Consider the following 16321-nt stretch of genomic DNA (forward strand, 5'->3'; position numbering starts at 1 on the left):
GTTCTCATTTCTGTTCCTTTTGCTTCTAGTAATTGTTTTTTTGCAACACTAATCATGCAGAAAGTGAAGAGTTGCAGTATCTAAAATGTGTTTAAGAACAGAGTATGTGCTCGCAGTGGCTGGTGAGCAGTGGTGGCATTGTTTAAAGCCGGTAGTTAAATGAACTCACGCTACTCAAGACTCTCTCCTGCATTGCACACGTCTCAGTCAACATCTCTCGAGAGCCAATTATGATAAATACAGAATCAACAGAGACAAAGAGTCGACGTTAAGCATTTCAACTCTCAGAGCCATTGGCCAAAAAAACAACCCAGACTCTCAGACTCCCATAGTTGTTAGCTAGCATCCCAAAGCAGCAGGCAACTTAAATGAACTTCCCCTAGAGTTAAAACCTATACTGTCGCTTCGAATTGTGAGAATCTCTCAACACAGTATAATAAAAATACTTGGCGCGGTTAAAAGTTGATGCAGTAAACAGTAAGTATGCGCATGTGTAATGCACATTCGACTAAACTTGCATTAAAAGGTGACCCTTGTTTCTACAATGGTGCAGCTAAATGTGCTGCGTTTAGGCTGGAGAGGAAGTTGGTACACTATAGATAGTGTAGAAACCTGGAGGAAGTAACCTGAGGCCATATTGTTGACATTCCGTCAGACTAATGTGTATGAGCAGTTAATGCCACCGATGACTTCCAAATCCGTACCACATTGACAAATTGTCTTTGAGACTTTTTGCCCATGACAACATGTCCAGACATCTGTAATTACCATAAATACTGCATCAGCAAACACACTGCAGGAGCTAAAAGCATACAAATCGCTGGAATCATTTGGTCTGTGGAAGGGTCAGTGACATTCAGTGGTTATCATCAACTACACCATCAAACGCCATCATGATGGCAAAAATTAGTCATAGCTACGTATCTGTGTTTGATGGGAATTAGTACTTTCTAACGTTCCTGTTTCTCAACGAGCTAAAGCACAAGAGATATTGATAGTTAGAATGCATAAGTCAGTCGTTATTCAGTGTCAATCGTGAACGATTATTAAACTTCGAAAATGTTCAGAACTACAGAATTCGTCCTTCATCTAACTCTACCGGTGACAAAATGATGAGAGCAGACTTGGTAGCTTTTGGGAAGATGCTGAAAATTTTTTCCTGTTTATTCTCGCTAGGCAAAGATTTCTCCTTCACTGGCTCAGCTCTTCAGCCTCTTTCTCACGACATCAGACAGGAGGGATGATGTAAAATCGTACACCTTTTTGTTTTTCGTTGCTGTTCTTACTACAGCCACTAACCACGCAGCACACCATGGCTATATTTTATCTTTCTGGATGTTTTCTTAACTAAAAGAGTGCAAATGATGGATCTACGAGCACCACAATCATTGTTGTCATCACTGCGTTGACCGGTGGTATGTCAATGATATGGCGCTGGTGATGTGTAAATACTTATCTCAGTCGAATACTATCTTTTAAAAGAACTTGGCTAGTTTACATTGAACCAATGACCCCTCCATTAACTTCTTTAGGTACTTTTTACATTCTGAATAGTGACCATTTGAGAATTGTTTTTTATGAACATCATTTTTTTTTTATTAAGCAAACTGCCTCAGTCATTCAAACTCTGTTTATAGAGAACCCTTCATACTGGTGGCAGCTCAAAGTGCTTTACCGACAGGTGATAAAGCTTAACGGTAATAGAAGAAATGCTGTATAAAGCAATGACACAGATCAAAAAAAAAATACAGAATTTTAATTGAACGGTAAATTTAACGGTAAAAAGAGATACGTTTGAATGAATTAAGAAACATTTTCAACCGGTCCCTAAAAAGTGCGCACTGAGATTGACAGTCTAATGAAAGGTGGAACTGAGTTCTACAGTTTAGAAGTGTAATAACTGAGAGTTTTCATGTTCTCTGTATTTTATGGAAGGTATTTGTAGAAGGTCAGTATCTCCAGATCTAAGATCAGGTGTTGGAAAAGAAACCGATAGACATTCTGTGAGGTAGGCAGGCACTGGATCATATAGAGGCTTAAAACTAGTAGCAGAACTTTAAATAAACAATAAATAAATCTGATTTATGCTGCAGTGAGCTTAAGAAATTAATGGGAGGCGATTTTGCTGTGTATCCTACAAGTATTTCACAAAAAAAAAAACATTGCACAAAAAAAAAAACACTGCAGAAAATCGTTGGAATGTTCCTTGAAAGCGTGTTTGTGGTTTATAAGTAATAGGTATAGTGTGTGGTAAAGCAGATTGGGGGTGGCTTTAATTATGTTTCTTTTCCATCAGATAACTTGTTCTTTCCTAAAAAGGCACACTGTGTGCTCTGCAGTTGCTGTAAGGTTGCTCTACAGCCTGTTTTCATTCTGTGATTCTCTCTGGAGCAGTACAACTAAAGTGGGTCAGTCTGTGGGATATATGCTGATGAACAGTAAAAGATGTTTGCCTTGAGGCCTGAAGGGACAAATATACAGTTTCCCAGCACCTTATTATGTTTCTCACACGATTCTGCCAACTTTTGCAGTCACTTGTTTGTATTTAGATTAGTTTTGTGGTGAAGAAGCCAGATCTTTATGCTCTTGTGTTTGTTTCTCATGAACAGGTGAACCCTCTTCTGGAAGCGTTTGGAAATGCCCAGACGGTCATGAATGACAACAGTAGCCGTTTTGGGAAATATATTCAACTGCGCTTTCAGAATTCTTCAGGTAAGTTTATTAGGCACAGCAGCATAGGAATGAAGTGTGAATTGTATTTGTAATTAAGAATTTTAGCGATTATTTTGATGATTAATCAAGTAAACAGACAAAAAATGGACAAACCATGCATAGCCAAATAAATGAGCCTTTTGGAAAAATGACACTTTTGGAAAAAACTGCACAAAGTTTAGATGCTTCTGGTCAAATTACACGTTTTTCTGATTTTCTAAGTGAAAATAAGTTAACACATCGTCTACAGAGAACACACTTCTGTACATTTTAATGTACAGATGCTGTTTATTTGTTAAAATTGGGCACCAAATTGTAGTACATTTATCAGTGGAGTCTCTACACTATGTAAGATTTGGGGATTTGGAGACCTCTCTGGTGGAAATGTGTAATCGCGTGGAACATGCGGAAGAATGTGCTTCGGACCTCTTCCCCAAGCAAATGAATCTGTTGATTGCAAGCGAGTTGAAAGAGCATTCAAAGAGAACTCTGTCAAAACTTTGTAATGTCTGCCAAGGATGTAAGTGAATAATCTACTGTTGTCATCCTGTCTTAATCAGTTGGTTTTGATTTTGCCTCAAAGACCTAAACATCGAGCTGGGACCTTCTTTTCAAGTGTGTTTGATTTTAGAACGTTAAGATGTATGACGTGGTCCAAAAAAGTCTGACCTGACACCTCTGACATTTAGGATGGTTTCTCACCTAGTTTGTTTGCTGAAGTCCAAACCAGAGTTTTAGGATTTTGTGACATTGTTTTTTATATTTGGTTCGGTGGTTTCACACTGCGTCAGCTATTGGTCAGAAACTTTGCAGTGATTCTAGTGCTCTTTTACTCTCACATTTGCCACCATTTGAGCCAAACAAAAATTCTCGTTTGCATGAAAATAAAGACCCTTAATGTCTATGTGAATCACAGTCAAGGCAATGATAAACCTTACTTGATATCTGCTTCTTTATGATTGGTGTGTCACTTCAGTGTAGCCAGGTTGCTGATGTGGTACGTTACGCAATCCATGTGCCCAAATTAAAAGCGTTACTTCACTATTATATTATTGCTCGTCTGCCGTTAGTAGCATCAGCTCGTGCTGCAAGAATGATATGACCCCCTGTAAAGAGTCAGACCTTAAACAGGCAGATTATGAGGCAGTACAGCACAGATGTTTTGCTAGAAGAAATAGAAAGAATGTGCTAATATTGGATTCCTTCCTTTGGTGTGGACCATCACGAAAAATGCGTTCCCACAGCAGGGAACTGAGCCAGTGTTCTTTTGGAAGCAAACAGAGACCTGCGATTTTCGCTGACCTCGCTGTATTTGTTTGGTGTGGACCCAAGTACAAGTGGAGCGATCACCCCTGTCAAAATGGTCCAAATTGAAGAAAAAGCTCAAAAGTTCCACCCCAAACAAGTTAGGTGTGAAAGCAACCTTAAATGACTATTTTAGTCTTTGCAGGGAGACATGCATGATAAAATATGGGCCCAGTATCTTAGACTCAGTAATGCCATTTCTTTCAATTTTAACAAAAACTTACATAGTGTAGCATTAATTAATACAGTTTTAAAAAAAGTAAGAAAAGCAAAACAATCAGACTGAGTTTTACACGTTCCAGATCAATGGAAGTCAATGAAATCTGAGTCATCAGGAAAGCCCTGGTATAAAGTCAAAGGTCATGCCTCACTGACAGGAACCAGTGACACAATACAGCATACTGCGCACTGTGATGGAGATTGTGACTGTTTGCTAAATTTCCTCCGGTATGTTGTCATTACTAACACTGTCTGTATTTATTCCTACAGTGAAAGGGGCCAAAATCAATGAATACCTCTTAGAAAAGTCCCGTGTGGTCCACCAGGACGAGGGCGAGAGGAACTTTCACATATTCTACTGCATGCTGGCTGGCATTTCTCCCCAAGACAAGGAGATGTACGGCCTCCTGGATCCCACTCAGTACCGGTGAGTCATTCCATGATGTCATTCCGTAACTTCCTTTAGCATGTGACATTGTATCAGCAGAGTGATTATAGTAAACGTCGCAGTCTTGTCGTCATTTATTGCGGTATGTAAAAGTGCTTTTCAGGAGTGACACAGTTCTTAGGTCTTATCGGGTTCTGCATGCGTCATATGAGTGACCTGCCTTTGTCACTCCCTATTTTAGTTTCACTCTAAAGGTATTTGTGGCTTAGTTATTAGGTTTTTATTGTAGGATCTGTTTTGACTGACATACAGTGATATTGTAGGATTCCTTTAGTGTCAGTTCCCATTAATTTTATGATCGTTAGCCACAGCGCTTGAGCTCATGAGTGCATTGTTGTTTGGCTCTCAGGTATCTGAATGGAAGATTTGTTCAGGATGACATGGTGCAGCACTGGAGTGCAAAGTACAGTGAGGTGTCCAATGCCATGGATATGGTGGGCTTTGAGGAGCAGGTGAGAAATCTTTCCCAGGTGTTGTATCACAGAAACATCCTAGCTCTGAAGTCTCATCGTATCTGTTTAGCCACCATGCCAGCTGAAGATAGGACAAATTATAGGTCAGTAGCTGTTGCGCAATAACATTTTAGATAGGAAATTTTAGATAGGAAAAGAGCATTACCAAAGCATCCTAACTTGACCACATTTACTAAATACGGTCCTAACTTTAAATAGTGTCCTAACTTATGTTTTAAGCTTCTTTTATGGCTGGGTGGTGTCAGTAGTATAAAACAAAAACACAGTACAACGCGTTTTTAAGTGGAACATGGAATTGTTGCAGCTTTTATTTATACTCTTGTTAATGTAAAGCAAGTACACCCACTTTTGTACTGGATCACGGTACAAGTGCACAGGTATCAGTGTTATTGTTGTTATCTATTTTTATTCCTGTTATTAGTTTTATTGATGATGATGATGATATGGTTAGTTAACTGCAACTAAATTTTTTCAGGTTGTTAAACTATTATGCTCAAATTTACTAACTTTCCTACCAGAGTTTTATTATTGAACTGCATTATGAAGCCAATTATGACACAAAAACTAATAAACAAGAAAGTTTGTTTACACTCTGCGAAGAAAAATAGCTCCAGGCTAGATGCAGACGCTGCAGCGTACAGTATAATGCTGTTCAGTGAAGTATCACACGGTGTCGCAAAGACTAGCTGCACATAACGTAGCTGACAGTAAATACAGCTGGTATTACTACCTAAAATGTCCAGCGGTCTAGAAAAGGTTGTGGGCGTGACCACTGTGTTTAAGGTGGAACATAGGAAGAGAAACAGGTAGGGATGCACCCATCATAAACTTTTATGTTCGATTTCAATTTATGTAAAGCTCAATTGGTAACACATAAACACATTTCCAGCACTTTATATTAGCCACAATTGCAATATTAACATTTCTTTTGCTCTTTAATGGGCCAACCTGGCATTTTAAATCAGTTACCTATTTTAATAACAAGAATTAAAGTTCTACGCTGAAAGTAAGAAACAACTGGCTATTTAGTGCAATGAATATTGCATAATTATGCTATAGTTTTTTGGTATAGGTGTAGCAGCAACGTTCAAAAATATGGTGTGAGTGCACTTAACCTGACTCATGTTATTTACATAGTAAAACTGCAACACAGAGCTGCCACAATGTAAACAATAAATTGTCCATTTTGTTTTTTGAGAAAACAATATTCCAGTTCTGATCTTTGCCAATTCTGATCCACAGAAACAGGGTCTCCACCAAAACCGGCGCTCAGCCTCTGCTGTAGACAGCTTATGTAATTACGAGGGGAGCGCTTTGGTTTGGTCGTTGCCGCTCTCTTGTGTCTCTTGCTGTTAAGACAAGATCTTATTACAGTTCTTTTCGGCAGGCTTGTTACTTGTAGTAAACTTGTTGCCTTGTTTCTAATCTGCTGTTTGTTGGTAGGTTACAAGAGAATAAGGCAGAGTGATCTTTAAAGATGATTGCGCTCCGACTAAGTAGAATGCTTCTCAGCCAATCACTTTGTGAGATCTTAAGAAACTGAAAACAGGAGAGCAGTGGATCCCTGTTTTAAAATAAAGGGAGGCGCACATACAATATTAACTTTTTTGAACTTGGGTTCATCACATCCTTTTTTCTTTCTTTTATTTTACATTGGTAGCTGTCTCGCTAGCTAGCTGACTTACTTGAATTTTTATTCTACGATTTAGCTGTGCGCTATTATCAGTTGATTGGTAACAGATGTGACAACCTCAACCTCGGATGAGTAGTTTAGGACTTTTTAACTTAAGATGAGATATTGTAAAATAAGATATAATTCCTACATTAAGATATGATTTACTTCTGTAATATGACTTTTAATGAATTTCCAAAAAAAAAATTCTTGATCTTGTCTTAAGAAATATGGGAAATTTCTGTAATATGACCTCTGATGTCCAATAAAACCCTATTTTTTATTACTACTCAGAGTTTTTTTTTTTTTAGTTTCAGTGTGAAAACGCTAGATGCACATTAAATTGTGTGAACATTTTAATTGTTAATAGGAATGTATGGTCCAAAATTACTTAATCTTGACTCATTCATGCTTATTAATAATACATGCGTAACCTCTTCAGAGATGCAAGGTTTTGTTATGGCAGCTATATATGTATTAAACAGAATGGGTGGTCCACTAAGTCTGTTTCTGACAGTCACTTGTTTTCTGATCGATAAATGACTTCTGACCTTTATTAGTTCGCCTCACAAAGCTCTTCTTTGTTTGATCTGTATACTTCTGTTTAATTTCATTTCTTCAATCGTTATTCTTATCTGGCCTAGGAGAAGTTGGGTTCCTCAATTTAAGTGTTGTTTCCTCTCAAGTTTTTTCCTGCCACTGTTGCTGCATTGGGACTTTATTTGTTGTGCATTGTGTTAATATCAGCATTGAACTGAATTCTTTTATGACTCAGGAAAAGGTGGACATGATGACCATCCTTGCTGGAATCCTGTCTCTGGGGAACATCACATTCGAGACGACAGACAGCGACGCTCTGAAAGTGTCCGAGAAGTCTCAAGGTTGGCTCAAAGCCACTGCTGTGAGTTTGAGTTTCAGTGTCTTCAGTATTTCCCTTTCAGCAGTAAGAAAGGTCACTTTCTGGGGTATGTCCACATAGAAGCCTCATTAGAGTTCCACGGAAGAAGAGTTCAAGGCAGTAACTGGGGTGGTTTTCATTATATCCTCTCTCAGTTGCAAATAACCACTGCATTTTCATAACATACTTTAGCAGTAACATTTCATCACATGTCCCCTATACACTTTTGAGTAGGACTGTAAAAATGCATCAAGGGATCGTGTTGCATCAATCTGAAAGTGGTGATTTAGTGTCCGAGCGAAACATGCCAATGTCCGAGTGACATATTGCCAGTAACTGGGTGAAACATGCCAGTGAACATGCAAAATATTGCCAGTGGCTGAGAAATATTGCCAGTAACTGAGTAAAATGTGCCAATGTCCGAGTGACATATTGCTGGTAATTGAGTGACATATTGCCAGTAACTGAGTGAAATATTGCTAGTGGCTGACTTAAATATTTTGAGTGGCTGAGTGAAATATTGCCAGTGGCTGAGTGAAACATGCCAGTAACCAAGATTTCCAAAATTAACCAAAATTGATTGGAGTGGGATATCCATTTGTAAACTGTACATGGGCTTCAAGTAACTTGACAATTCTAAAATAAGGATAGGTATTTAAGGAATTTGAGGAAAAAGGTCTGTGAATGAAAGAGAGAGCATTTCCAGATCATTGCTCCACTCTTTGGGAGTTTGTATGAATGCACACCATCAGTGAGGCTACTTTTATCAGTGTTCTGTTGTTTGACATCACTCTGAAGTTGTTTAGGATGCACCCTGTTCTCATTCGATTCACTTTTGAACATAAGCAAACAATCAACTGCAGAACAAAACCACAATAGGCCTGCAGTCTCTTTAAGCTCTCGCAGTGCAAGTGAGTATTTGTAGCATGAAAACAAAGAAGCAACCCTGCAAATATGGCAGAACGATCTCACAATGCAGTGTGATGTGACGTCAATTCCCAAGCCATATCTTGAAACTGAAATCTTGGTGTGTTGTTGTGACAGTACTGTGTGAGTAGTTACGTTAGTCTATTTAGTATTTATAAAAATAGTAGTTGAATCGAATTGTGGAGCAGTTTTCATGATGAAATTAAGCGCTCCTAAAACACTGTAATTGAATATCATTGTTGTCAAGTCAGAGATGTACACTCCTAAATCTCAGTGAAATAATACCCTGACAGAGCCTAGCGCCTGTGTTCAGATGTGCAGCGAGTGGGTGAAGGAATACAGCAGAGGGGGAAGCTGGGGGATTATCAGCCGTGCACACGCATTGTAAAATAAACAGGCTGATTGTTCGTTCAAATACCCTGGCTTAGGCCGGGCCTCAGGCATGTGTTCTACGTGAATGGAGGCTAAGAATCTACCCTAGCGACTCTGCTGTCCGCCTGCTAGTCCAACAGGTGAATTATTGCTGGCTCTGGCGCAATAAAACTCCTTGGAGCAAGGGCTAGGCTGTTGGCTCTGGCTACATCTGGCTGTGCACGATAAGATGGGTGGTGCAATAAAAGGTCACGAGTGCCTATATTTAGATTCTACTTGGATTTAGCAAGACTACGTATTAGCTGATAGTTTATTGTAATGTGCATTTCCTGCTACATTGTTAGACCAGTACAGACCAGTGCAGCCTGCCTCACCTTTTATTGTTACCATGTGACTCCAATAAATGTTACAGAGAACATTTGAAGTAAGATAGTAAAGATGCTACATGGCTAATGTAGTGAGCAAAAGGCAGTAGTGCAAAGTAGAGTGATGCTCTGGCCAAGGTGAGAAGTACATTGCTACATCCACTGTGAACATGTCGACCGTCTGTTACAGTGGAGGTGCAGTGGTATTAAAAGTGAGATTTCCTGGTTTAAAGACGGGGTAACTCCACTTCTGCATCTTGAAGGTGGAAGTAAATTTTGAAAAACTACAAATGCTTTGAGTGGATACTTGACTAAATTATTCCTTTAACTGACAAAGTTTGAGGTCCATTTGAGATTAGTGCTGTATTACAAATGATAGCTACTACCACAGTTGTAATCAGCCTCTAGATTTGTGGCTAGGTGTCAGGATGTTGTTTAGCGCTGTGGATATTCCCAAGGTTTATATGATCTTTGTCTAGTGCATGCTGGGTATTGTGAAAACACTGTTAGACAAAATACCATGCAAAATATAAATTAATATAAAAATGCTAGTTTTATGCCAGAATGCTCATTTAATAGTAAGTAAATGCTGAGGGATGCTACAGAATTGAATCGGCCAAGTATGTGTTTTGTTCCTTGTCTTTTAAATTAAGGTCCATCTCAGAAGCCGAACAAGTAGACATTGGTCAACAGCAGCAGTATGCTAGCATTGAGTACCTCTTGCTAAACATTCTCATTGTGACCTACAGTGCTTACATGCTAGAAAACAGTCATTAAAGTTTCGTTTCTGCTTCAGGGTCAGTTTGGGGTTCAGGAGGAGGAACTGCTGAGGTGTCTCACATGTACAATGTCAGTGACACGAGGGGAGTCCATCCACCGACTCCACAACCAGCAACAAGCTGAAGGTAGGACAACAAGCACTCCTGATTTTCACAGAAAACAGTTTGAGCTTTCATACTGCATTTTTCATGAAACTGGATCCTGCGGTGTTTATGCTTGACACATAGTGATCAGGGTCAGGCATGTGTTCAGATTCCTTGACTTGGTGGTGTTCTCCAGACAAAGGTCATTACAGTGCAGGATGTATTTCTTCTGGCCCTTTAAAATACTGTAGTTCAGAATGTAGAAACATTTGTTCAGCAATTGCAGCAGATGATGCTTCATTGAATTGTACTTTTTTAAATAATGGACATAAAAGGTGCACTGATTCTTCTCTCTCCGTCTTTCAACTGAGGCTATAGCACCACCAAATTCAAGTTGCCGCTTCAGCATAAAACGCAAAGTATGCAGTGTTTGGTTTATCTGTTGTGGGCTACTGTAGAAACATTGCGGTGTAATATGGCCTCTGTTGGAAGAGGACCCACTCCCTATGTAAATGTGAAGGGCTCATTCTAAGCTAAAAAAACAGAATGGAAGTTACAGGTTATTATACACCAAAACCAGGTTTTGTATACTATATTCTATGTCTGCTAATAGATCCCCCTAAATATTACACAATGCACCTTTAATGTCTAAATTTAAATAAAACTAGTCTCTGTTCCATTTCAGATGCCAGGGATTCAATCGCTAAAGTGGTCTATGGCAGAGTGTTTGGATGGATCGTTAGCAAAATCAACGAGCTGCTGTCACATAAACTGGATTCAGATGTTGCACTCAGTGAAATTGGTAAATATTTGAGTAGTCCATGTTCAATCACATTCAGCATTTTATTCTCTTATTTTCAAATCAAACAGAAACTTTGAAACATTGAGTTTTCATTGCTTTTCATTTACCCATTAAGATTAATTCCATTTCAAATGCTACCAAACACTAGTCAAAGGACGCAGTCGTTTTCCTTGTACTTCACATATGAACCTTTTCTGGTTCTGGTTATTGACATGTAGCATGTATGTAATATTATATGCATCGTCATGATAATGTTGGTCATGTTACTCAGATTGTATGTTTTCCTCTTATTTAGAAACGTTTGTAACACTTCATTAAAGGGCAGCCTTTATAAAGCTACACATCTACATAACATGACAACTGACATAAAGCATAATGAACTGTTCTACCAAATTAATCTGAACTGTGGTCCCAAAGTAAAAACTACTTAAAAGAACAATGAAGTATTCAGACCTTACAAATTTACAAGGATAATATTGTGATCTATTTAGACTCAAGGCATTACTAGAGATAGTAGTAAGCTAAATAAGACAGCATCCCTGCTGCCCATTTAGATGTCATTGTTTTGAAGTAAATGTGTCCCAAAGAATTTTCAGTACTGAAACACCTATTTCTTTGCAATTAAGTAGAAAGTTTTGTTTTTTAATTAAAATTTTTGTTTAATATGTGTACAGTAGTTCAAAGCTGTGTTTACTAGTCATGTACTAGCAAGTGTTTTTGAGTTCAGCTCAGAATTACCTAAAATTGTCATTACTGAAACATTTAGTAAAATTTTGGTAGTGGTTATGATTGTTTTAGTAGTGACATTTGGAATGTTCAATCATTTATTTTAATAAAATAAAGATAACTGAAGTTTAGGATCATTCAAAGCAAACAGATTTTAGTCTAAATTCCAAGTGAAAAGTCTGTGATGTATTTTAAACTTATATGAATAATTCATACAGACATTCATAAAGGCTTCCAACCAGCGTTAGTTGTCATAACACTTGTTGAGGTTGAATGATATCAGAATTGACAGAAGTGCCCTTTATGGCAGCTGACACTTGTTGAAATAAACCTTTATAAATGTTTATAAATGCACGTTTATGTGAGTTGTCATACAAAGGCCCATGTAGCCACCCTTCACTAAATGTTACCACAAAGTTCTCTAAGCCAAGAAAAAAAAAATGTGAAAACTGTTTAACACCTTGTTTTTCCTCATTGCAGGTATTCTTGACATCTTTGGGTTTGAGAACTTTGCTGTGAACCGATTTGAGCAGCTCTGCATTAATCTTGCAAATGAGCAGCTACAGTATTTCTTTAACCATGTAAGTTGTTATTTCAACAAACCGTGTTTGATCTAGAGCTGTTCCTTTGCATTCATTGTTGAACCACAGGTACAAAATGATACTTTGATCACTTAAAAATGGACAACATGGCATCGTCTTTAAATGCCTTGTTCTCAGGTGCATACTATTCAGGTATGTATGGTCATGTAAAACCTGAGGTTGCTTCTACAGCTCCACCTGTTGCCTGACCTCAGTTTTTACTCAAGTTCTTTTTCTAGCACGCTCAGCATGATGTTGATGTTGTATCCTACTCTGGTCTTATGGTTTTGGTTAGGAAAATGTTAAAGGCAACATGTTTTGAACAGACTTTCATGCTCATACTGTTGTGGGATTCTGTTGCTGCCAAAATGCTGTTGCTGCATAGTCATTTTCTTTAATGCACTTCTTCCCATTGACCCAGTTTTGAGGATTGGTGCTGATTTTGGTAGTTTGCTCTAGGCTGATGACACAGTAGGAAACGTTATTCAGAGTCAGATGACTGATCCAGTATTGTTTGTTATTTAATTGCTATTTAATGAGCAGGAGCTAATGCTTGAGCTTCATCTTTCCACAGCATATCTTTCTAATGGAGCAGAATGAGTACAAAGAAGAGGGCATCCAATGGGAGACCATAACCTTCAAGGATAACAAACCAATACTGGTAGGCTACAGATCTGTCCCTCTTATGCTCTATCTAGCCCCATTCAAGCTGGATTACTTTTTTAGGAGGTGATGTATTTAAGTGAGAGGTCAGTGATTTTTTTTTTTTTTAATCCAGTACAAATCTGCAATAATAGGCCTAATTCTGGAACCAGGTAGGAAGTCCTTCAGCAATTGGCTGAAGCTGTATCTCCATCAGTAATAGTAGTCCTTTTCTAGTCCACTACATGCTAACGGAATTGAGCGTAAAGCCTCTCGCATAACAGTGAATATTAAGGCTGTGATCTTTCAATCTGGGCTTTGTGTGGAAATTTAAGGAAAAAAAAAACATCCAAAAAAAATCCAGCTCTTATAATCCTTCAGTCTATATACATATGTTTTCCATTCTTTCTTTTGTTCCTGTCTTTTCTTCTTGTCTGTCGATGAGAAAGCACCAACCCTCTGAGCAGAGAACTTGGCAGACAGGAGCTCCTTTTGGTAAATCCCAAAAACAAGAAGTGCTAACTGTGCAGGTCGATGTTGCATTCTCGGACGCATACCAGATGCTTTGTGCCTTATTGGCCTCACACATCAGCTTTGAACGTCCTCTCTGTGTTTGACCACTCTCTGAGAGCCACTTGTGGCCACTGAAGTTGTTTGTGGTCTGTGAATTAAACCTGTGAGTTTTGTTCTCTTCATATGTTCATATGTAGAACATTCAGCCTGCCTTTTCTTGCCTTGCTGGTATTAACCCTGGTCTGTAATTATGGCCTGCAGCTGCAGGAGCAAATTTAGAACAAATAAGCGCACAGGACTCTGCAGAAGGTTGAGGTCCGCTGTCTTTCATGTATTATATTGTACAGTGTATAAATAGTTGTATGAAAAAGTTTAAACACCACTTTTGTGCTTGAAGTTTAATAGGAATTTTGTTTTAGCCAAAATATGAGCAGGTACATTATTGAACATACTATAATTGATTATAATCATTGTCCAATTCTTTTCTATTGTCAGCACAATGACTGTTTTGTAGAGCCATATATTTCCAACACACCCACAGGCTTAGAAGAAACACTCTGAAGTTGTCACTTGCGGCTGATGCACTTAGTTTCATGTCTGACCAGAAAGACTCTCGAAAACCGTCATTTTGTTATTATTGGTGGATATTTGTATGTATTTAGCTGGTCTAGTGGTTTGTTAAAAGTGGAAAACATCTTCAAGCCGTGTGACCACTCAAGCCACATGCTGTGTGAAATGTTAAAGGCACCTGGCAACAGGTGATGTTGACCGATAAGTACTCAAATATGCCAGAATAATTAAACTAACTCCTGCATACATGTTTATGATTGTGAACTTCGATTGAGAAAATCCAGAACTGACCCTAAACCCAGGATGCACTTACGTCTCTAAGCTCTAAGCAAGGAGTATTCATGGCCAAACGTTCTAACCCCCTAGGACCTGTTCCTAACGAAGCCTATCGGGATCCTGTCCCTGCTGGATGAGCAGAGTGCCTTCCCTCAGGTGAGCAGATGGGCTTTAAAATTATACGGAGTTCATGTGGGACCTTGCAGACCATGCGATTTTAGAGCATCATCTGTTTGTTTGCACACATTCTGGCTGGGGGTGCACAATAGGTGGTTAATCGTTATTGCTTTAGCCTTTGTGATAGTCATAGTAGAAGCAGACGCAATATGTCCATGAACTTTTTACACATAACATTTGTTCTAGAGCATTCTGATCCAACAAGCATAAATAATTTTGGTAGAAGTAGTGCAGGCCAGTCTCTTAACAGCAGGTTAATTATTGCCACATCAAGAGTTCGCCAGTGCATTTTTAATCTATAGAAGGGCATATCGCAATCACAGTATGTGGCAGTATATTCAAAGTATAAGATTTTGTCCATATGTTGTAGCCCTACTTCTGCCTGGGCTTCTTTACTCTAGCCCTAGGACTTTGCTGTGCTAGAGCAGGGACAGTTTTAAATTGTAGGTCTTCGAGGCTAATGCTGAGTACCATTGTTGTGTAGAGTCAATATCCCACTAATTCCAAAGTCATGAATTTTTATTTATCTGTATTGTGTCTATATGTTTAATACTATACAATACTGCCATTAAAGGGCCATTCCAGCCTAAAACTTGCATAGCATTACAATGTTATGTTCTATATTGGAGCATTGCATCCTTTAGCCTGATCAGTTTGACAGAATTCATGATTTTGTTTTATTTTCATCTTTGTGTTCTCATCCTGCATTACCCAGCATGCAATACACAAATACAACAATTGGAAATCCCTGGGGTGTCAACCAATCCTGACTACTGATCACTACTTTTTGAACACTGATGACTACTTGTTAAAATAATGATACAGACAAGACAGTAACACAAAGAATTCAAAGTGAAAAATTGAAGACTTTCAAAATGTATTTCCATCTTTAAGCTGCATATTTTCCTAGTCTTTAAACCAGGCAATCTCACTTTAGGGGCTACTGCAGTACTGTTGTAAGAACACATGTTTACAACAGATGTAGCAATAATTACATTTTTCATTTTGGCCAGTGTGTGCCTTCAAGATCATTCTTTGCTTCCAGCTAGTACCAGCTTTTTGTTTCTTTTTTCCACTCGTAGAAACTACACCACTGACACCGCCTGTAATAGTACAGCACTACCCAGGACCCTAAGGAATTCATGCCATTGTAGCACCACCCAGCAAAATACATGGGATGTGCCGGTTACACCTAGAGCAAGCTATTCACAGAACAAAGCATCTTGTTGAGCATGAAATGTGGTAGCTGGCTAGCAAGATACCGAATTCATGTGTAATGATGTAGAAGCATTTCTCATAGTCTGACTGCAAGTGTGGAAAGACACGTCAAACGTTCAAGAGAAGTTTACATCAAAGGCTGTTTTTCAACTTACAGGCCACAGACGGAAACTTTGTGGACAAGCTGAACAGCAAATTCAAAGCCATTCCCCACTTTGAGGTGGTCAAGAGTCACAGCCCTCTCTTCACTATTGTGCACTATGCTGGAAAGGTATGTCTGGATCCACAGTTCATTAGAAGGACGTTTATTGATAAGATTTTCCAACATAATGCAATGAGCATGATCACACTAAATAGTTTCTAGTACACGTTTACATTTACCGGCAGTTAGTCAGGTTTGAGTACCAAGTTTGTAGCAAGTACAGTTTCTATGTGTAGTTTAATAATTTGGCATTGACTTACAATGTCATGTAGCCCTGTGTTTGTAGAGAATAGGTTTGATGATAATGCGTTGGTGTGTGCGATTCAACGGTTCAGTAAAATGGATCAAACTTTCCATCAC

General features: G+C 38.6%; 1 protein-coding gene across 1 annotated transcript in view; it reads left to right on the plus strand.

The window, feature by feature from the left end:
- Nucleotides 1-16321, plus strand: part of LOC118824797 (myosin-IIIb) — a 48812-nt gene that overhangs the window by 16908 nt on the left and 15583 nt on the right. The window contains exons 5-14 of the mRNA XM_036595210.1: nt 2610-2712; nt 4507-4663; nt 5034-5136; nt 7605-7730; nt 10188-10296; nt 10940-11056; nt 12263-12363; nt 12938-13024; nt 14455-14520; nt 15917-16030. Coding sequence (XP_036451103.1) covers nt 2610-2712; nt 4507-4663; nt 5034-5136; nt 7605-7730; nt 10188-10296; nt 10940-11056; nt 12263-12363; nt 12938-13024; nt 14455-14520; nt 15917-16030 — 1083 coding nt within the window. The remainder of the gene's footprint in view (nt 1-2609; nt 2713-4506; nt 4664-5033; nt 5137-7604; nt 7731-10187; nt 10297-10939; nt 11057-12262; nt 12364-12937; nt 13025-14454; nt 14521-15916; nt 16031-16321) is intronic.

This window comes from Colossoma macropomum, unplaced genomic scaffold (assembly GCF_904425465.1).
Source record: "Colossoma macropomum unplaced genomic scaffold, Colossoma_macropomum, whole genome shotgun sequence".
Classification (NCBI taxonomy): Eukaryota; Metazoa; Chordata; class Actinopteri; order Characiformes; family Serrasalmidae; genus Colossoma; species Colossoma macropomum.